The sequence below is a fragment of the Trichoplusia ni genome, chromosome 7 (genome assembly GCF_003590095.1).
Source record: "Trichoplusia ni isolate ovarian cell line Hi5 chromosome 7, tn1, whole genome shotgun sequence".
Taxonomy (NCBI): Eukaryota; Metazoa; Arthropoda; class Insecta; order Lepidoptera; family Noctuidae; genus Trichoplusia; species Trichoplusia ni.
Genome location: NC_039484.1, coordinates 5255794 through 5277585, shown reverse-complemented (window position 1 = coordinate 5277585; position 21792 = coordinate 5255794). Strand labels below are relative to the sequence as shown.

The 21792-nt window shown below is 34.7% G+C and overlaps 2 protein-coding genes across 5 annotated transcripts in view; one reads left to right on the top strand and one right to left on the bottom strand.

Moving 5' to 3' along the window:
* The first annotated feature begins 831 nt into the window (after nucleotides 1-831).
* Nucleotides 832-5081, top strand: LOC113495789 (bromodomain-containing protein DDB_G0270170). 4 transcript variants are annotated; one of them, XM_026874729.1, is made up of 6 exons: nucleotides 832-1036; nucleotides 1624-2475; nucleotides 2689-2882; nucleotides 3436-3537; nucleotides 3765-3884; nucleotides 4273-5081. In XM_026874729.1, the coding sequence occupies exons 1-6, from the start codon at nucleotides 1007-1009 to the stop codon at nucleotides 4505-4507; spliced, it is 1533 nt and encodes a 510-aa protein (XP_026730530.1). In that variant the 5' UTR covers nucleotides 832-1006; the 3' UTR covers nucleotides 4508-5081. The 4 variants fall into 4 exon arrangements, with proteins under 4 accessions (XP_026730530.1, XP_026730529.1, XP_026730528.1 ...); XM_026874728.1 differs by having other exon boundaries at nucleotides 832-1168; XM_026874727.1 differs by having other exon boundaries at nucleotides 832-1177.
* Nucleotides 5082-9034: 3953 nt separating this feature from the next.
* The window catches only part of LOC113495835 (trichohyalin-like), a 28813-nt gene continuing 16055 nt past the window's right edge, over nucleotides 9035-21792 (bottom strand). The window contains exons 3-10 of the mRNA XM_026874824.1: nucleotides 17319-17492; nucleotides 16646-16821; nucleotides 16047-16134; nucleotides 15346-15499; nucleotides 13078-13181; nucleotides 12542-12636; nucleotides 12092-12194; nucleotides 9035-10953 (exon numbers count right to left, since the gene is read on the bottom strand). Of these exons, the coding sequence (XP_026730625.1) occupies nucleotides 10234-10953; nucleotides 12092-12194; nucleotides 12542-12636; nucleotides 13078-13181; nucleotides 15346-15499; nucleotides 16047-16134; nucleotides 16646-16821; nucleotides 17319-17492 (1614 nt within the window). The 3' untranslated portion in view covers nucleotides 9035-10233. The remainder of the gene's footprint in view (nucleotides 10954-12091; nucleotides 12195-12541; nucleotides 12637-13077; nucleotides 13182-15345; nucleotides 15500-16046; nucleotides 16135-16645; nucleotides 16822-17318; nucleotides 17493-21792) is intronic.

Below are 21792 nucleotides of genomic sequence, written 5' to 3'. Positions count from 1 at the left end.
AGTTAACCCCAGATTCTTTTAGGTAAAAAACTGCGAATAAAATGCTTTATACTGCGGAGCCACACAGCTTTGGGATCCAGTCAGTCAGAAATAATATAATATCATAATTGAATATTTGACTGTTTCATGAACACGCCCTTACAACTATACCTATAGAAGTATGTCGAGCGGTTAAGGTCACCCACAGTGCGCGACGTGTCGCGGGTTCGATCCCCGCGTAGGATAAGCATTTTTGTGATCCACGAATGCTTGTTCGTATGTTTGTAAAAACCCCCGCGACACAAGGATTAAATTCCTTACTATGGGTGAGATTAAAAAAAGTGTTGAAAATCAGACAAAGTATAGATACGGTAACATTGCCTCAAATTTTACCAAATAATAAATTTTAAGTAGGTAGTTTTAACTTAAAATAGTAAAGTAATTTGACAGAATAGCATAAAATTAGGGCCATCGTGAGATAAAACGCGAAACCATGAAGTCTCGATAGGTGTGGTATAGGTAGGTATATCATAAAATTGTTATCTACGGTAGTTTCAATACACTACTTCATGTTATAAGTGGATCAACTAATTATGTAATTACGAAGAATAAATGACTATAGTTGGCAAGTGTTCGAAATAATCATTATATCTGCTACATGACTTAATATATTTTTTCCAGAAATGAAATACTTAATTTAAATAAATTGAATAGTTAGTTTATACACTTTACTCGCATGTAAAATTGTCCTGACGACACTGCGAACCCTGAGTTTGTTTCGACATTTCCATCATTTTTCCAAATAACCATAGTGTCGTTAAGCTCAATATTTAATCTGTGCCAACAAGGAGTTTCTACGTACCTGTAGTCTATGCTCGCTCAAGTGCCGCCATCTTTTTATTGGCAAAATAAAATTTTCAAATTTGTATTGTTTTACATATTCCGAATTGTTCGCTCATTGACATAACTAAAGTGAATTGTTACTATAATATTCTGTTGCTAATTAATTGGTGAAACCTCCATCGCAATGGGCAAACCATCGTCTACCTCACTTACTGTTAGTTAAACTTTTATAATTTATCGTTCCGAGTTCCGTTTGTTGTTTATAAACAACTGGTACAAGTATGTTATCATCAAATTATTAAGCATGAAAGGCTTTACAAGGGGAAAACGCTGCTTTGTGAAGAAGGTTCCTAGTGTAATAAATATAATCCATATATTTTGTAACCTAACCTTCACTCATCAAAATCATTGTTAATTTCTTTATTGAAATTCTAGCCTATTTAATGAAACATTTGTGAACCAATTCTTATTGTGCATTGTATATACTTAACCCACGTCGTAAATCTTAAGCAATAAGACGTACAAAACTACATAGTAAAGGTCCTAAATGTTAAAATAATGATATCGTACAACACAATATGAATTGCGACTAATAAACGTTAATGAATGCTATTGGAATCATTTTCACTGCCTATGCAAATGCGTTGCTGTTTTGTGTGTTCATGGTTGTATTTGTCTGCACAGGTCTAATGGTTGCACTTTTTTTTAACTTGTTCTGCCACATTTTATTGTTTTTTTGCTATATGTTCATGTATGTACCTCGGATTCGTATTTGTAATATTTTTTATTAATTTTTTACAGAAAAACTCCGAATGCTCACTCCATTCAAGTTCAAGTAAACAGAAAAATAAGGTAACAATGAGTGCTCACAAAATGGAACAATTGAAGAAAAAAAATCACAACAATGTAAAGAAAAATATAAAGAAGTTATTCAATAAACTTAAGAGGGACTCTGAGGTTTCATTGAGGGACACAAGTACATCACTAGACACAACTCCAAGCAATCTCACCATTGTAGTTAAAAATGACTCATTTGTGCCTAAACAAAAACGGAAAAGCTCCACTGTTGTCAGTGAACCAGCAAGAGCTCGGAGAAAGAGTGATAGTCTTATTGTCATAAATGATGACAATTCCACAACCAATGACTCCTGCATTCTAATATCACCTCCAAGGAACAATTCTAATATAAACTGTTCCACTCCCATTGCTAGAAGAGACAGCCAAACCTTAAAGAACATGATTATCAACAACTTTCCAAAAAACAATAATACTTCTATACCAAATCGTAATAGAGAATCCAATGTTACGAAAGAAATAAACGTTGATTCTTATTTAACCATAGATTTAACAGCTGATAGTGAGAATAAAGCAAGTACCATTATTGATGTTGAAAAATGTGACGATACAAATGATAGTCAAGACTGTACCGTAGTGTCCGTATCTAATGCTAGTCTATCAATGAGTGGGGACTCAGATGTTACCGTTCTACAAAATAATGCTAAAAGAAAGGATAAGCAAATTAAGCGCTTTGCCAATGGGATAGCTCAGTTAAATGCGTCAGAGAAAGGGAAGCTGTTGGAATACATTGCTCAAAAGATTTTTAACGGATGTAATATGAATAGTGAGAATCAGACTGGCTTGTCTAATGTTAAGGTAAGACAATTTAATTCCTAAATACTGTCCTAAATACGAAAATAGACTCTATTTGTTCAAATACGTATTCTACATGTACATAACTACTTAAACAAATGTAGGTTGACCATATACAAGCTTCCTATATGTATAAAAACTTCACCAAATTATAGTACTTTATACTTGTCTAAGATTCAGAGGTGTCAAAAGAAATAACCAGTTTTATTATTCCAGCAATCCAGGGCAGTTGAAACTGACGAAGATGTCTACATCAAAGAGGTTATACTCGGGGAGTCTAAAACAGAGAATATAAATGGATGCCATTCCAGAAACAGTATTGGGAGCAATATTTACCATCCAAAGACAGATGTCAAGAACAGAACGGGTTTACGAATGATTGTTATTGATGGCAGTAATGTAGCTATGGAGTAAGTGTTCAAATATCAGTGTTAATCTATAAAAGAGTAATGTCTATAATTGAGTAGAAAAGTTAAGAAAATGATTGGGCCAGTGTCGCCTATAAATACTATAGGTAGATACGACGTGCGTCGAATAATTGTGCCTACTATGGCACTCCCAAGTTTCAATTGTTTTGTTTCAACCTAATTTTGAATGCAAGGATAGCCCAAAGCGTAGGATAAGCATTAGTGTGATCCTCGAATGCTTGTCCTGAGTCTGGGTGTCTGTGCATGTGCATGTGACTCAAATGTTTGTGAGGCCCTCGTGAAGAGAGTGTTTTCTTATTTTTTCAAATTTTAATAAGCAGTATAAGCGAAAAACATATGCCCTAAGCCATGCTAAGTTGCGGTTGAATATTATTAATACAGATAGCCTTGCATTATGCTGCTTGCTGTATGTCGGTTTTATGAAATTAAATAAATTGATTTTAATAAAGTACTTTGTAGCACAATATGAAACCAAAATTAAACAGTTATGGTAAAATTAAGTTAGGGTTGAAACTAAAAGTTTTCCTATTTACAGGCATACTCGAGGAAGAATGTTTTCAGTGGAAGGCTTGAAGATATGTATAGACTACTTCCTAAGGCGCGGCCACAATGTTAAGGCGTTCGTGCCTAGGTTCAGGTAATTACTATATTAAACTTATGAGATACAAGATATGCTTGCTGAAGCGATAAGTAGGACTAAGAAACAAAAATACTATGTTAACTTTCACACAACGCCATCTAGTTTCTTATATGAGTACTAGACAACTGATGCAGATATTTCTAAATAAGTACGTAATATGGATATACTACTCAAAACCAAATAACATGCTCAACACACAAATATATATAAATTACTATCTGTAGGTGTAAATACGGGAAAAGCTCCGATCCGGCACTATTGGACACGTTGGAGAGACAAGGCTTGGTGATATACACGCCTTCGAGGGAGATTAAAGGAAGATCATGTGTGCCATACGATGATAGGTTGGTAACTCTTTACAATTGAATACATAGTAATACTATATTTAATGCCTAATGTACGCGACGTGTAGGGAGTTCAATCCCCGTATACATTCAAGAATTTTTGTTCACAAATGTTTAAGCATTCTTAGTGTAATTTACGTTTGCCTTTTACCATATGACATGAAATAATTTAATGAAATGGTCCTTTTTCTATGTATAGTCTTAATTTAAAACTACCATTCAATAATTTATGCCATTAAATAATATTACAAATCTTTTTCCGTGTATAATTATAATCTGTTTAAAGATTTGCATGCTTAAAGCCTGGCTACGGTGATACTTACTAATATTATAACATATTTAATGCCCATTCTCGCAAAATAAATAATTTTCATCTCATTATTTATAGGTACATAATACAATGTGCAGCAGAATTCGACGGCGTCATCGTTTCCGGCGATAATTACAGGGACTTAATAAACGAGAATCCAAGATGGAGATATATTATAGAAAACAGAGTCCTGCCCTTCACATGGGTCAATAACATGATAATGTTCCCGAAAGACCCCTTCGGTAGGGGCGGGCCCACTCTAGAGACCTTACTTAAACACCCTGTATCATCAACAGTCTCCAATATACAGTGAAAATAAGACTGTTGGAGTTGTGGAAGCAAGACTGTGTCTTACAGGGCGTAGACCAGCGCCTCGTTCACACAAACTCGATAAAACAGTGTAATGCCATAATAAAATAAACCCTATGTTCCTTGTTTTAACGTTCATCTTGATTTACAATTATTTTGGTTTAGAAATATTCATTTTGTTTGTCTCATTCTTACGTAAACTGTGACAGAATTAAGGTAACTTTAACTATTAATACTGAAGGTAAATGTGTCTGTGATAATTGTATTAACTTAAATAAGACCTAACGCGATATCCTCTGTCCTGTTTTTACAATATTTATCAGAAAGAGACAAAGATGTACTGAATAATATTATGTTGCAATCAGTTTTCGTCAGGTGGTATTTAACAGAGAAAAAATGCTGACAATTTTTGTGTGGAAAATTGCCAGCTTTTGTATGCAATTTTATGTTATATACCATGTGATCGATCGATTTATAAGGCCTGTTCAAACGGAGCTAGAGAACTATATAGCTGTGAGCAAACCGATCGATATTTCTCAAGATCGTCTAAACTTGCCTTAGATCTGCCTGAAACAAAATAATCATCAATATTTTCAAGACATTGTTTTTTTTATTTACTGTTTAAATAATATCAATTTGAAAACAAAAACACTAAGGTAAAGAAATGACAAAAGATAAACAATTAGATATTTTGTAAAGTTTAATCATCGAGCTTACTAGGAGCTCGTAAAGTAGAAGTTTAAATTGTATTTTATTAAAATAAATCTTATTCGATTTTATACTTATAGGTCCATTCCTCTCTAATAATAATTTATTATGTTAAAAACATTACAATTAGGCCTCAGAACAAGCATAATAATGGCCAAATAAAGTATCTAATTAGACGAAGTTTAAAATTTAAATGGACTATGATTTTAGGAATAAAAATTATATTACCCTTACTCATAAAGTAGTTTTATAAATTGTGTATTTGAGTACAATAAGCTTATGAATATATTTAATAGTAGATACTTATTTAATTCTTCTTTTTTGGGTATTCCTTACAAATCTGTGTAGCTGTTCTTTAATTATAGTAATTCATTAGACCTGAAGCAGACAAGATGTTGTTTCATTTTAAAAAGAGGCTAAAAAGTTTTTGCGGTGACATTTAACTGTACCTTTTCGACTTTGTTGTTTTTTTTTCATAAACTGGCTTTGGCCACATTCTGCAACACCGGTTGTTTATAATTGTAAAATCTCAATTGCATCTCGTAGCACAGTATGCAGCCTTTCGATCTTATTAAATTAGATAAATCTGAAAATAAATAAACTTCAGTCATCCCTTTTTCATGAGCTCCAAGAAGCACAACACCAAAGTTTATAGCACTCCAAAATAACTACTGTATAATCAACGTTTTTATTTAAATTACCGTCTAGTTACCATTCCAATGTATTTTTAATTCTCTACATTGTGGCGTGTCAATATATTGAATCAAATCTTGCATTTACTGACAATTCGAAGTCACGTCACTTCTAAATATTAATATATCCCTAGATTCTGTTTCATAAAAAGACCTAGAGAGAAGAACTAGATTATAATTAGTGATTATCGAGGGGTTTTTTATTTATTACTGCCTAAAAAACGGGATTTTTAATAAAGAAAATATAGAAAAAAGTAAACCTTAAAACAAACTGAAAACAAGATTAAACAAGAGTAAAAAAACAATTTGTTTGTTACCTTATTTAATTATAAAACCTAAGTTATTGTTCTAAAAAAAAATACTGAAGAAATCTTATTCTTCTTTGTAAATACTACTGAATAGCCATTTATTAGCATTCAGTATTTTTCTAAACACCCAAAATTTGTAAATATACGTTGTTTTTTTTTAATTATTTAATTGTTTTATTTTATCCCGTACCCTATAGACGCTAAGCTAAGTCTGTTGTGGCCCAATTATGCTCTATTCTCAAAAACAACTAGTTCTAACTGCCAGCTCATGTAATACAGTTTTGTGTAACAGCAAGTGACGCAGTGGGCCTTCGCGTGGCAGCTTTGACGCCTAGTGCGAGATCTACTTGAATGGTAGGTTTTAAAGGGTATCGCTTGAGTTGCCGCACTTCAACCGCGCGACCTGTGCTATATCTAGTCGCTAGCGCGGCTTATGCTGAACAGTTTCAGTAAATAACAGTGAACCTTTTACGTTAACAGCTAAATTCAACATAATTTGTAATATTTTGTCCCATAGACACGCTGTTGGCTCTTCCAGTATAGATTGACCTTAATATACAAAAAATAGACAAATAAAACAATCTATTCAATAAAATTGAAACGTTTTTATTAAACTTATGCTTACAATACGAACGTCGAACGCATTACGAAGCCGGAGTCACGGCGCCTTCATTACCACTCAAACATAGGTACTCAACACTTTGGCTTACAAAAATGTTCCTTATTCTAACGTAGGCAACAAAAGGCACTTTCTGTTAAGAATGTAATAAAATTCTTGGATAGGAATGTCGACAATTATTTTCACAAATAAGATGAAACGTAATGATAGTCCGGAATTAAAATAATAACATTGGTTATAGTAGGCGTAAATAACAAACTTATGTTGAGTTGTGTGTGATTAGTTGAAAGTTTGCTTTGGTTGTTGGTAAAATTAGCTTTAAATAATATGATATATTCTTAATCTTTCCTGGCCGTACTTATTTACAGCAGATAAAATAAGAGTTATTTTGATTGTGCCGATTGTAGCTAAATCAAATATTCAAGCTTAAATAATTGTCAACATTTCTATTTACCAAAATAGATATTGAAATTAAGGTAATGGTAAACATTCAATCCCAGGTCTCTTTGGAGCTTATAACTTAAGAGTTTACAATATATTTGGATCACAACTTTGTACGAAGTGCTCTCCAAACCCGCGACTATCCACTTTAATCATTATTATAAAATTGCACTGATATTATAATTAATTATTTAACTTATAATGTGCTGACAGAATATAACTTGCAGATTTGTTTACTAAACGAATGTTTTATATAATTGTTTAGGAATACATTGAATGAAAAGAGTTATAGACATACTTAAAATATTCATTGAAAATACAATATATAACAGTAAGAAAACAAATTTTAATAACTGTGAACGGATTTTCAAACATCAAAAGTAATAGTTACAAATAAAAATTATTGAAGGAAAGAAGGTTCAGTTTAACAGAGGGATTTTGACCAAAAGAGGGTCAGAAAAGAATATAAAGAGTAAAGCAAAGAAGAAATTACTAGAACATTTCATTAACGTCATAAAATACAAATTCGTTTAGTAAACAGCAAAACATTGACTAAAGCTTAAAATATAATATTTATAATTAGCTAAAATATAAAAATAATAACATTAAAATTCAATTCTTATGATTAATCTCACTTTTCTTATGCCAAGCTCGTTTCCTTACTCTATCATACAGTCTTTCGATACCTATACGAATTGTGCGAACGAACGGAATATAAACAATATGCTTCCAAGCATCGGTTACAAGTATTCTTCCTATATTACTATTGATAAGTTTATATTTTTTAGTATTTGAGAGTAGGAATTATATCGTGATTACATGATTTTGTAATTGTTTATGGTGTGAACTTTACAAGAAAGAACTTTCAACCTACTATTATAATATTATAAAAGTTTGTAAGTGTGGATTTTTGTTCCTGTTTCAAGCAAAAACTACTGAACGGATTTAGACATAACTTGGTACAGACATATAGGATAGTTTTTTTCCCGATTGTATGTTCCCGTGGGATCATTTTCGTCTACTAAATATGAGCGAGATGCGCGGCCGCTGACGTCAGTTCGACTCGCGATCCCGCCGCGTCTGCTCATGATTAAGGACTCCGGTTGGGTCCGAAACTAGTCGGGCTACCCCGATAAATACGCGTGAGTAAACCGTTACATCATTTAATACTAAATATGATATGTGAAGTCGAAATCACACCACAGACAATTAAAAATCAACTATCAACAACGGCTACATTACAAAAGGAAGTAGTTAGATTAGATTTGATATAAGATCGATAATTTTGGCACTACTTAGTATATTTGGAACTGCCAGAAAAATGTTAACTCTAAGATTATTAATATAGATATAGGTGCAAGAAAGGGATAGCAAAATATCGATTTCTCCTTCAAAATTGTTTGTATCGCCTTTCTTACTAAGAATGGATTTAATTATGAGGGTTTACTCATGCTATAGCAGAATAGAAGCGCGATCAAACGTCTAAATCTTCAAAATCTGTCTTCGAAGAAATATGAGCCGTACAGTATTGTGTTTAGAGTGAATTTGCTATATCGAGTATTAGATCATTATTTCAATGCGCTCCAACGCTGCTTTAGTATGCATTAACCCTTAAATTTACGGAGTAACTGTGACATCGAAATGGCGAACTAATAAATTGGAATAAATACAAATTCATTGAAAATATTACAAATAAAATCATAATAATAAAAAAAAAACAAATAATATAAACTAATACAATAAATAATACCATTTCGAGACAAGTTATAATTACAATTAGTACAACATATCAAAGAATATATTAAAACATAATCGTAGAATAACATGCAACAAACTAAACAGTATGTAAAATTAACAATACATATTAGATTTACATCTTATCTGGGTTTTACCGCGGTCTTAACCCGGTTAAGATGTTAAATTAAAACATAATTGTGATAAAAAAAAAACTATTTTTTTACTTAAATTTAAAAGACAGTAGTTGACTGTAGTTTTGAATAACTGGTAATACATTTAAACTGTCTACGTTTTTCTAATTTATAGAATAGTTTCGTGCAATCTAGTATGATTATACTAAGATCTCAGTGTGGTAGGCCGGTTATATTGGACTGCATCGAATAATGCAAAGTAAATTTCTTTTACATACTTAGATTATTGGTAAACTTTCTACGTTGTGACGATTTCCACGATAAGAAATTGCCTAGTACCTAGTATGTATAAATTGTCGCGGTAGCCCTGCGGCTTGCAGTATTGATCTGGGCCAGCAGGGAATTGTATGAATGTTGTGCAGGTTCAACCCCAACGCAGATAAAGTACCAATGTGACTTTTTAAAAGTTATATGCATTTTCTGCTCTAAGACATCACTGACAAAATTGTGTAAGAAAACTATGGATTCCAAATGTTGGAATCTGAAATCGCCAATCCGTGGCGAGCTAGCGTGGTTATAAAAACCCAACCCTATACGGGAAGCGGCAAAACCGGAGTCATACATATATAGACTGGTATTATGTACAAACAATAAATATATACGGTAGTAACGTATTGTAAATGACAAATCACCATTGGTTATCGCACATGGAAGTCAGCAACGTCGCGAAGTGGTGATTGGTGATGGCTTTTACTACTGTACATTGATTATCGAGCAATCCAATTACCGGCCTAAATGACAATAACACATATAATGTGAATATTCTTTGTATATCATTTATATTTAGCTAATAGTGCCAAGCTTGGAAGGGCTGTAAATTACTTATATTAATTCGTATTGGACTTGCTTGAATAAAGACACCTTTTTATGGGAATACCGTACCCAACGTCATTCCTTGAGTTTGTGAAAAACACCATATTTTTCGCACTTTGCCTGTCATATCGTTTCACAATTACCTAAACAAATCCCATACAACAAACTCCTCGATTCCCGCCCCTTTTAACCCTAACATCTTTATCCAAGCAGTCCGTATATCACACATCCTCTTTATTTATCATCCTATCTAGTTTCAGCTGTTCCAATTGCAGCTGGCGTCTTATAGAACCCAATTGTGTTAGTATGTTCACACTCTTGCCTTCATCATTTGGTAATGCTTTCAATATATTCTTCTGCACGGCCGGTACTTTCCATTTATCATCGACTTTCTTCATAGCTTCACTCATTTTGCTGTCGTCGTTTTCGCCGTCATAATTCTTTGGTGAATGTCTAAGCACAGGTATTGGTAAAGTGTCGACATTTAGTTGTGGATTTCTTGGAGTTTGAACTTTTTCGTTCACAGTAAGTTTAAGTCTCTCATCTGGTCTGTCATGAACTAAGGCCTTCTCGACGACAACGCGTTTAGATTTCTGCACTTCGACGTCCGTGTCATCATTATCGTAATGTTTGTCTTTGTTGAAGTTGAGGTTTCGTCTCAAATAGCTGTCTACGTCGTAGTTTGACGAGAATATTGAATTGTCTGGGATGTTTATTGAGTAGGGTTTCTTGTTAGCTATTTCGTTGGTACGTTCTTGTATCCTCGGGTAGTAGAACGGTAGTTTTGAGGGGTTGTTGTCGCTGACGGAGGTATGAATACTGCGTTTCGGCTGTTGTCGTATAGGCTGGGAGGTGGCTCGGAGTAACTTTTGTTGTTCCGCGTCTATATCGCGCTGTAATTCTGTGCGTTTGTTGTGATAGTCAGTTGTATTCTCTTTGATCTGAAAATGTCGATATATGACCATTTATTACATATTACACTTCAAAGTGGTTTATTGATAAGAAATTTAATTCAACATTAAGGTTCCTTTGGGCAAAGGATTGTAATAATAATATTATATCGCGTTAATAACATTAGTACATAAATACGAGAAATAAAAATAAACTAGTAGTTCCAAGATTTAGGTTATCCAAAACAAACGCCAAATCTTTCCTAGGGAATTCTATTCGATTTTATAATAAATTGCCAGATACTATAACCAGTTTACCATTAAACAAGTTTAAAAATACCGTTAAATCTATGCTGGTAAAGAAAGCGTACTATAAAATTAGTGATTATATAAATGATAAACGCGCGTGGACTTAGTATTATCTCTGTACATGTGGTCTCCCTGGCGGTCTACTAGATCATTATCTTATTTTCCTTGTTATCTACTATTAGTTTAGCCACAGCTCTATTCATAGAAGCTATGACATGCCTTGACATTCCTGTTAAGGATTTGATTAGGACTACATATTTAGATTATGTAAAATTATCATTAAATTATTATTGTTTTCCTTTTTTTTTTTTTTGTGAAATGTGCTTTGTATATGTATCAACAGTGTAAACCTCAGCAAAACTTACTTCATTGTAACGTTATTTTATTTTTCTTCTCTGGAGGTCAGTTTTTTATAGAAAATCATTAACATTTTGCTATTTGATACTTGTTTTGCTAATTTACGCTGTTCTTGCAGACATTCATTTTAATGTAAAATGCTACTGTAAAATTTTATTTTGAAAAGAGTAACTTATGGAGTTTCTTGCCGGTTCTTCTCCATAAGAATGACACTTTGGAACCGTGCAACTAGAGTCAGTAATATAACGTTTTAAAAGTGCCTGAGATACGGCCTATTTGAAATAAAAACTTTTTGATTTGATTTGATTTGATTTGAGTATTAACGCGGAAAGTTTCTTCCTCTTTCACGTAAAAAAAACTACTGAACGGATTTTGACGAAACTTGGCACACAAATAGTTTACAACTAGGAAACATATAGGATAGGATAACTTTATCCCGATTTTATGTTTCCGTGGGATCATTTTTGATTCATAGCGGGCGGGGCCGCGGGCAACAGCTAGTGTAGTATACAATGAGACATACAGCAGCAGTGATGTCGTGTTGTCGGCTGATCTCTCTCTCCTGCGCGACTCGCAGCATCCGCAGTTGTTCCTCAAGACGACGCATCTCCGCTTGTTCCAGCAATCTATAGTAAATAGAGAGGTGTGTATTGTATTTATCCAACCACTTTGAAAAATTACTAATATTATGAATGTGAAAGTTTGTACTTGTGTTTGTTATTTCTTCACGCTCAAATGAATCCTCATTTGATAAAATGTTGTAAGGTGGTAGCTGAAGAAGTGGAATGTATTTTCTTGTTCTTAGTTTTTTCTATTCCTAATTACGTTGCAGGTTACAAGGCAGTTAATACCAACTACCCCTAGGACACACCGAACTTATGTGTTTCAGCGTGCGTAACATTTTTGGGTGGGAATCAAACCTCTGGTATATTAGTCAGCGCCGTTAACCACTAACAAAATTTTTGTAACTCACTTCTCTCTAGTTTTCCTCTCTTCTCTGATTCTCTGCTGTTCTTGTATTTGATTCTTCAGCTCTTGTTGGTAGTACTGACGACGTTCTGCCGCTTCCTGCAAATCACAATTAGTTATACAAAATGCCTTACAACGATAAATACAAGGTTCAATTTCAATCATCATAAAATTACGTTATAACCAGATCATGGATCACTATCCCGTGTACGAAATCACAAAGTAAATTGAATCTTCCAACTATACGAATATGGTCAACTTTCTTAAATACGAAATCACATCGTAAATTAAATCTTCTCGTTTACAAAATAAGGTCCATTATCCAGTATACGAAAACAGAAAATAAACTGAATCTTCCTTTATGCAAAATAAGGTCTATTACTCTATCTATATACGAAATCAACAAGTACAATTTTTTTATCTTCATCCTATACAAATAAGGTCCACTATTACATACACGAAATCACAAAGTAAATTAAATCTTCTCGCTATCCAATAAGGTCTATTGTCTTATATACGAAACCACCAAATGATAATTACCTTCTCAGCCTGCATGTTCCTCAGCTGTATGGCATCGGCGTCGAATATGGACGGCATGTACGTGTGGCGGAGATCGGACTTCTTAACCAGTGTCGATGAACGATCTGGAATGGAGAACAAGTTGGTTTGGCTATAAGTACAAGTGGCCGTGGAATTCTCCAGAGTTCATTCTAGCCTTTTCCCAAATGTGAAATTGTCTACAGTATTATTTGCTATTATAATGCACCTTGACGGAGGCCTAAGTCCAGCTGTGGACCTCGATAGGCCGAATTGATTGATTGATGGATGTATAGTTAAAGTCTAAGGGTCGATTTCACCAACATCGAATTAACACGAGAGTAGCTACCCCACTATAAATTTATTCTAACTATTTACTCTTTGGTTAACTTCAATTTCATTTCACCAAGTTAGTCTGCGGATATCTTAATCTTGTATAGTTACTCTGTAACCGTGAACGAATGGATGGAATGAAACTAGAACGCTACCAAGTAAAATAGTCCGGTTGTTCCGTGCCTGAGCAATGGCGCTCCCTATTTCCTAAAATTGTTTGGATAATACATAAACCTGACGTTTTGAATAACCTTCAAAACAGCAACCGTTTTGACTTATGCTTTGATCATCTATCTATATTAATAATTTCGTGCAGGGCTACGGTAGACTCGATCGAAACCTTATATGAACATCAAAACAAAAAAAAATATTGATTTTGAATCGACAACATGTATTCGCAAAATTCGGATTATGGAGAATTTCGGTAAATTGCGATGACAAAAAAACTTCTGTCGCCATCTTTACCGTTGACGTTTGGCGAAAATATAATGTCATTTAGTTACACATAGGTTTTATCACATAGGTTTTATCACAAATAGATAGAAACTTTTCTTCTTGCTCTATTGGGTTTTAGAAATTTTTCATAAACAAATTGAAAGCGGTGTCGTGGGTACCTAGGAATGGTTATGTGGCGCAACTTTGGGGAGTTGATCGCGATAGGTTTTTTTTATCAATATTATTTGTCAAAAGTAATGAAATATGTGCGCAAGGGTGTATGGGTAGTTTTAATTTAAAAGGGTTTAATGGGGGTCAAGGCTACAATTTATATCGACATTCCCATGGAAGCGGAGACCACCGAACGCTGTAAACTGAAGTCCACGCGGACGAAGTCGCGGGCTACAGCTAGTATTTTAATAGTTTCCTTGTTGATAATTGTCATCAAAATAAAAATAAATAAATAAGACATGATAAAATAAAGCGATCTGCTAATTGCATGGTATCAGAAAAAACGCAGCTGGGAGATCTAGTTACTGAGCATTTTTATGTGATAAAAAATAAAAGAACCGACGGGGTTTCAATGAAGCAAAAACTTGCGGAATGGACGACAATATCTAATAAATTGCTGAAAAATAAAAAAATTTTTTGGATAAACGAAATCTTATCACCAAATCGCGTTCAGCGTACCTACTTTTCAAAATAATTAGCCCTTTCCTCAAACCATCGTGGACGAGGACAAAAAAAATCATCATCTTCGCTATCATTTTTTAAATGGTATGAACTGACTTGGCAGTGACACTACTAACCAAAGAATAGCAGCTTAAATGGCCGAAATCGGCGGTATATGACTTTACTCTAGTATAGAGGTTTTATCCTTAGTTTAAATGTTGGTGAAACGTAAAATGGATATACTCGGGAGTAATTAACGATTTATTCTTGTACTAAGACTTATACTATGTTGGTGAAACCGGGCCTAATTGTTATTATAGTGTCAGTAGTAGCAATTAAGTTAGAGTGTCAATTAAAGTAAAACTAAAATCGAATTCAAATTCTATAACACAAAATTATATCATATCTCAATCGCTTTAGACGCCACTTGCGTATACACACATTTAAAATAAAAGTTTTAAGAAAAATGCAATCTGAATTTCCGCAAAATGTCAATTACATATTAATTTGCTATTATTACAGTTCTAAGCAGATTATAATTTAAAATGAGTTTTAACAAACATTCAAGTCACACAAACGCCTACGCGGGGATCGAACTCGCGACACGTCGCGTACAGTGGGTTTCGCGTGGAGACCTCAACTATTCGGCTATCCGTGCAGTCAATTGTTTAGTAATGTAAATTTTATAAGCTATAGCACTTTTTGCCTGAAATATGGTTTTTACCCTGTTTAGCCTAACAGTACTCTAATTAACTAATAAAAAAAGAATAATGAAAAAAGTATTTCATATCATATTGTGATGGAATGATAAATCAAGTTAACATGTATTACCATCAAAGTCCCCATAACTGCGCCGCCGCTGACACTGTTCGTTGTTGTTGTCCCACGCGTGGGCCCAGCCGCGGGCTCCCGTCACACTGCGCGGGGACAACTCACGCTCGGCCTGCGTTAGCGTCAGCTGGGTCTTAGTGGGCGAGGGGGGCAGCTGGGGAGATATGGTAAAATAACATTATGATTAAGAACAAAAAAAATAACCAAAAAAATGTTTTATTGTGTTAATGTTTTATTTAAAAAAAATAAAAATGTTAATCCTCGCGGCAGAGGCTTAAGTGGTATAACCATGTATATATATATTTTTTTAATAAACGATTCCCCTAGTAAGGAATTTAATCCATGTGTCGCTGGGGATTTCAAAAACATACAAGTCTCATGCAAAAAGACACCCAGACTCAGAACAAGCATTCGTGGACCACACAAATGCTTGTCCTACGTGGGGATCGAAACCGCGACACATCGCGCAGAGTGGGTTTGGTGTGGTGACCTAAACCACTCGGCTATCCATCATCGGCCGACATTAAAATAAGAAGTTAATTCTTAATAAGCGTAAGAAACCTACCCAATGCTGTTATAACTTATAGGTTCTTTATGTCAATCAAATACAAAAGCAAAAATGGCTTATTGGAGACTTTAACAAACAACATTAATATTTGAATATTTGCAACGGAAAAAAAAATTTTAATTGTTAGTCTCACCCTGTATAACTCTGTCTCATCAGTCTGCACAGCAACTGATAGCGGCCGCGTGAAGTTGTCGACTTGGACGCCTGTGTCTACCGTAGTGCTGGGAACATTTAGCCAATACATCATTAAATTAGTTAACAATATTGCCGAAAGTGTTGGGATGTTAAGGATAGCGGACTCAATAGCCGTGTGAAAAAAAAAATAGTAAACATTTTGCTCCTGAAGGTCAAATAAATTTGATTTTCAGTTTTGACAACTGCACATACTGAAGTCGAAAACATAAGTAATAGATAAAGCATTTATTATATTAGTTAGGCATAGTGCCAATACTGAATTGAAAACCTTTGCCTTGCCCTTGCCCATCAATAATTAACTGGCGATACTGTTACAATATGATTATAATCTCACTAATATGTGTGCGAAATTATGTTAGTGTGTTCTTATGTGTCTTCACGCTCAAACGGCTGACTCGATTTCGATGAAAATTGGTATGGTGTCAGCTACCATGCTGACACCTGGAGCTAGCTAAAGAGTATTGTTTTGCAGCTATAACCGACATCTTAGCGCGAGCCACAGCTAGTAAATAAATAATAACTTGTACATCAACTCACTTGTGATAACAGTTGTTGTTGTCGACATGCTGCACGCTGCGGCGCCGCTCCGCGCTATACCTCTCTCGCTCCTGCAGTATCTCTCTCTCCCTCTCTTCTCGTTCTTTCTCCTTCTGTTCACGTTCACGACGCTCCCTCTCCGCTTGTTGTTTCGCCTCTTGTTTTTTCTTTGCTTGCTTGAAGGGTAGTTACAAAGGTATTTAGATAAAAAAATGCAGAAATAGATAAAAAAAATAACTGTAAGAAATCAACATCGAAACAGGTATTTAGGGATTATTTGAACTGTTTGCTGTTAAAATGAATATGCCTCAGTATGGAACTTCCTCCTGTACCCTTTTCAAGACACCTGGTACTAACCACATAATCCGTGTTCTACTATCAGCGCATACCGGCAATAGACATCCTAAGTAGAGCTTTCAGAATATTCCACAACATTCACACAACGCCAAGCAAAGCAAAGCTTAATTATGAGTATTATTCAACTGGTAAACAGAATTCCATATTTCTAAATTCATACATATTAATAGATAAATTACACCCAGACACTGAATAATCGTGCTCATCACACAATCATTTGTCTTGGGTGGGAATCGAGTCCAGAAGCTCGGGTACAGCAGTCAGGGCCACTAGCCACTAGACCAACAGGCTTCCCTTCATCTCAAGACGTCCTCACCTGGTCTAGATACTCCCGGTACTGCTGCTGGCGTATCTTGCGCAGCGTGTTCCGCCGCCGCTCGTACTCGCCCAGCCCGAGCAGCGCGTCGCCCGCCGCGCGCTCGCCGCGCACCAGCGGGTTGTTTGGGGAATACTCGCCCGCCTTCAGCATCACGGGCAAGCCTATGTAGCGCTGGATAGAAGATGTTTTACATAATTATTAATTTACTGAAGAACAAAAAAAAAATTATTTTTTATGATTTAACAGGATAAACTAAAATCAACCCCGACAGTAAAAAAAATATAACCCCCTATAAATGTTAAATAGTTTGACGGGTTTTTAAAATATGTTAAAAACACTCGGTCATACCATCTTCAACGAAGAGCAACCCAAATTAAAACCGCTTAATACGTTTGGAAGCTATGACGCCACAGACAAACAAATAAACAGAAAAAAACCTTTTTTTTATATAAATACAGTAAAGTAAATACGCCTTTTACAATACATATATAAACTTGGCATTAAATGTAGAAATACCTTACACCTAGAATAACCGGATACGAGACAAACTAGTTGGAAACAACAAGTGAAAACAAGTCGGGAATATTTCAAGCGTAGATGAAAATTATAAAAGGTTATGTGGACCGTGAATTTTGTTCCCGTTGAACTTACTACCGTAAAACGGGGTGAATAGAGTTTCAAGATTAAACCAATGCCAGAAATCGTAGTGGCTGGTTTTCAAATCAGGCTAGAAGCTACATAGCTTTTATTATTTTCCTACCACTGGCCTTATCCAACTGCCTTTGACAAGCAAAACGATTTACCAAAACCTAAATCTTTAATGTTAATTCATGATTCAGGCAACTTGACAAGTTTATTTAAATAAAAATAAGGTTTTAAGGAGCATTTCTTTGCCAAAAGTCAACTTAGGGTGCGCTTCCATTGTAGAAGAGTAAAGCGAAGAAAAACGATGTAGACCCTGTGACCTGTGGCTGTGTTTGTGGTCTTCTCCACATTAACAAAAATAAAATAAAAGGTTTGCCGATGTTTACTTCGACATGGCTTCGACTTTCAACGGACTAAGTTGCATTCGCGTACACATCGAATGATCTAATTTACACGAAAGAAGCCATCATTGGTCATGACCATAGAAATCTAAATAACAAGGTAATAGAAGTGCCAACGCCGCGTGACCTTGTCGCCACACTGGTGTCTTGGACGACACCAGCGCGCGAACTTACGCTCAGTCGCTCGCGGAACGTCGTCACAGCAAGTACCACTAAAAATGGTGTTTTGCGGCGTTTCTCAGGCTGGAAATTCATCTGCATCGTGTAATAACATAAATAAATAGATAACATTTTATCGGTAAGTAAATTATTGAAGTAATATTGATGTTATTGCAAAATTAAATTTCAAAACATAACCTTCATTATAAACCATATTTATATCGCACCATCCTGCAACAATTGCATTCTTTACTAATCATTGCCTCTGCAGTAAGAGACTTACAGAAATGCACCGTTGTAAAAAGAGAAATGTATAACGAAAAATAATATTTATCAATGCGATCGTATTTGTAGTGGTACGGCCGCACAAAACTGTCGGAAATAGTGATGTGGTTAAGTGCGGACAAATTATCCAAAATGAACATTGTATACGAAAAGTAACAATTTTAATAGTCGTTCGTTTTTGTGAACATATTATTGAATATATTTTTATTTCAGAATCCCGCAGGATGAAAATAAATACAAAAGACAAGTGGATGACTACCACGGGTAAACGAAATTGGTACCCTACAACTTAGGCCGAATATACACTATGAAATTAGTTGCATGCTTGATAACTTGCCGCCCGCCGCCGCCCGCGCCCCTCTCCATTTTTACGGCTCGGACCGCGCTCGCAACTGAATGTTTCAAAAAGTACGCCATGCGCTATAGCATAGCATTGAATAAAAATTGCAATTTAAATTTATCCAAATCTCATAAATACCTATTTTTTTATTATGAACGTTTACTAGTTATTCGATACATGAACTGGGCTGCTTTTGTAAGACGACTAAAAAGTCACCGTATAAACCAAACCTACCTAGGTACCAAGTATTTCCTAATAATATTTTTTTTTTGTCAACCGACAATTAGCGAATTTTTTTTTTGTAAGTAGGTACATATTATAATGTAATCCATAGAAGAATACAACAAAAAACATTATCACTCATAATTTCGTCTTTCATTATATTTCGGATCCGTAGTCAATCCCTAGTGTAGTTTACGTAATCACTACAACTAATGCAAAAAAATGCAATGACTGTGTGAGTTAGTGAATCCATACAACGACAAAGTCAACCTTATTGCATTAGACGTACGGCCTAGTGTTGTTTGCTTGGTCTTCTCGATGTTAATGTTTGCGTGATTGCGTAGTTATTAGCTGTGAATGTGTTGAAGCCCCGCCCACCGGCGACATGCGTTTCGATAGATCGCCGCGGTGTATGCCATTTCTATTACCTTGTTATTTAGATTTCTATGGTCATGACTTATTTTGGCTTAAGATCTGTAGTTGTTTGCTATAGAAAGGACAAGTTTTCGGACTATGCTAAAAGCCCCCCGCGCACTTTGATTGACCGTTTGATAGCTGAACATGACCTAAACTCTAAGACTTGCACTTGCGACAAATTGGCTGAAGAAAACTAATTTGCAAAAACCATGATCGCTTATAAAAAAATATGAAAGAGTTCACAGTTCAGTTTAGCTTCGTTTTTTTTTATTATTATTTCTTGTTATTACTTGCTTACTTGAATTAAAAACTTTTTAATTATGATAGAAAAAGCTTACTCTCCGCTCCGCCTAGCTCCGAGTCAGTGTACACTCGCCCTTAAGCGGTCGTTTGGTTCATTAATATGAATAAACGTTAAACAAATAGCGGTCCTACAACCTCATTACTCGTAACCTTATTATTTAAACCTAACTGTTTTATGACTGTTGATTCGAGCTCTTGTTTAGTAGGACGTGATTATACAAACATAAAAATGTTTTGCAAGCTTTAAGAAGCTTATGGTTGTTGTACTTGTAAGATTTAATCGAAATTAGTCTGTCCGTTTTGTAGATTAGATGAACGAATCAAATCGTGTTTAAGAACAGGCGTTGTTTTCATATTACAGATACACTTTCAATTTTATTTAAGTATATCTCATTCGCACTTAACTTTGATATACGCTTTACAAAAACAATTATTTATTTTTCAGCCATTTTAAGAGGATTTATTAGAAAAGTAAATTCAGCAAGTAATAAATTAATTGAAAAAATTGTTATTTCAACCAACTTAGGTGTAAACATATAATTTATTATTACATCGCGTGTGTACTGACAGTATAATTATTATCAATATTTCATCTTTTAATTAAATTTAACACATCCAATATAACAAGCCGCTATCAAAAATTACTAAAGAATTATCGTTTTTTATGAATCGCTGATCCATACTCAGAATAGCTGTTTTATACGGGAAATGATTATGATAAAACGTTGTGTACAGATAACAACAATAAAAAAGCACAAGTATATGAAGATTGCAAGTAAAATCGAATTCTTGCAAATAAATTTCAAAATTGAGAACTTTCTCCTTTTTAAAGTCGATTAATAATTATATTATTAGTACTTGCGTACGAAAAATAATTTTAATACCAGAAAATTGCTAACAACAATATTGTTCAGATCTCTGAACATTTATTACAATCCGTAATCTGACCTTATAAATTTTGTTTCTGACCGTACCTTCTTAATGAGATTACAATGAAGGTTATGGATAACAGTATTAAAGGAAAACTGTATTGAGTTGATTAATCAAATAGGTTTTAGTGTATTGGTTAATTTAATTACGGATCAGACAAAAGACAAACGACGGACATTGGTCCTTTCACGTTGGTCTTCCTTAAAAACGTCTGCAAGCCTGATACCACCTCTAAAATAGTGTTTATTGTAATTGTGGAAACGAGACCCCGCTTTACAACGCAGAGTGCGCTCTCTCACTTCCAAAACTTTAATGTCGTACTATTTAAGTATTCAGAAGTTAGGAATTAAATCTGGAGCACATGTCCTAGGAAATTAAGTGGAAACAAAATTAAGGCAAAGCATGCTACGTATGCTTCTCAAATAGACCTGTCTTTAACTCAAAACCGCCATGATCTATGATACTACCAATCTTAATCACCAACAAAAATCTATGGCAAAGAACTAAACACACAAATTCAATCTCAAATACACCCGGCTACAAACAAACCAATCATTAAGTCAAACAGTGCAATTAGTCCAGAATCGTCAACAAAAACGAAACTTGGCAATTGTCAACGGCGTGTAAACACCAAGCTAGAGTAATTGAGGCGTGTTTATGTACTATTAATCAGGACCGTAGCGAAACTAATCGCTCAATTAATTGACGCACACATTATGTGCATATGTTAGGGTAAAAACAAACACGCGACTGATGGCTGCGAGTCGCG

What these genes read in the sequence shown, in the direction of transcription:
- LOC113495789 (XM_026874727.1), top strand. Translation starts at nt 1,127, where the DNA reads ATGAAAGGCTTTACAAGGGGAAAACGCTGCTTTGTGAAGAAGGTTCCT. An exon ending in TTGTGAAGAAGGTTCCTAGT is followed by an intron (nt 1,178 to 1,623) that starts GTAATAAATATA and finishes AATTTTTTACAG; the next exon opens with AAAAACTCCGAATGCTCACT. An exon ending in CTGGCTTGTCTAATGTTAAG is followed by an intron (nt 2,476 to 2,688) that starts GTAAGACAATTT and finishes TTATTATTCCAG; the next exon opens with CAATCCAGGGCAGTTGAAAC.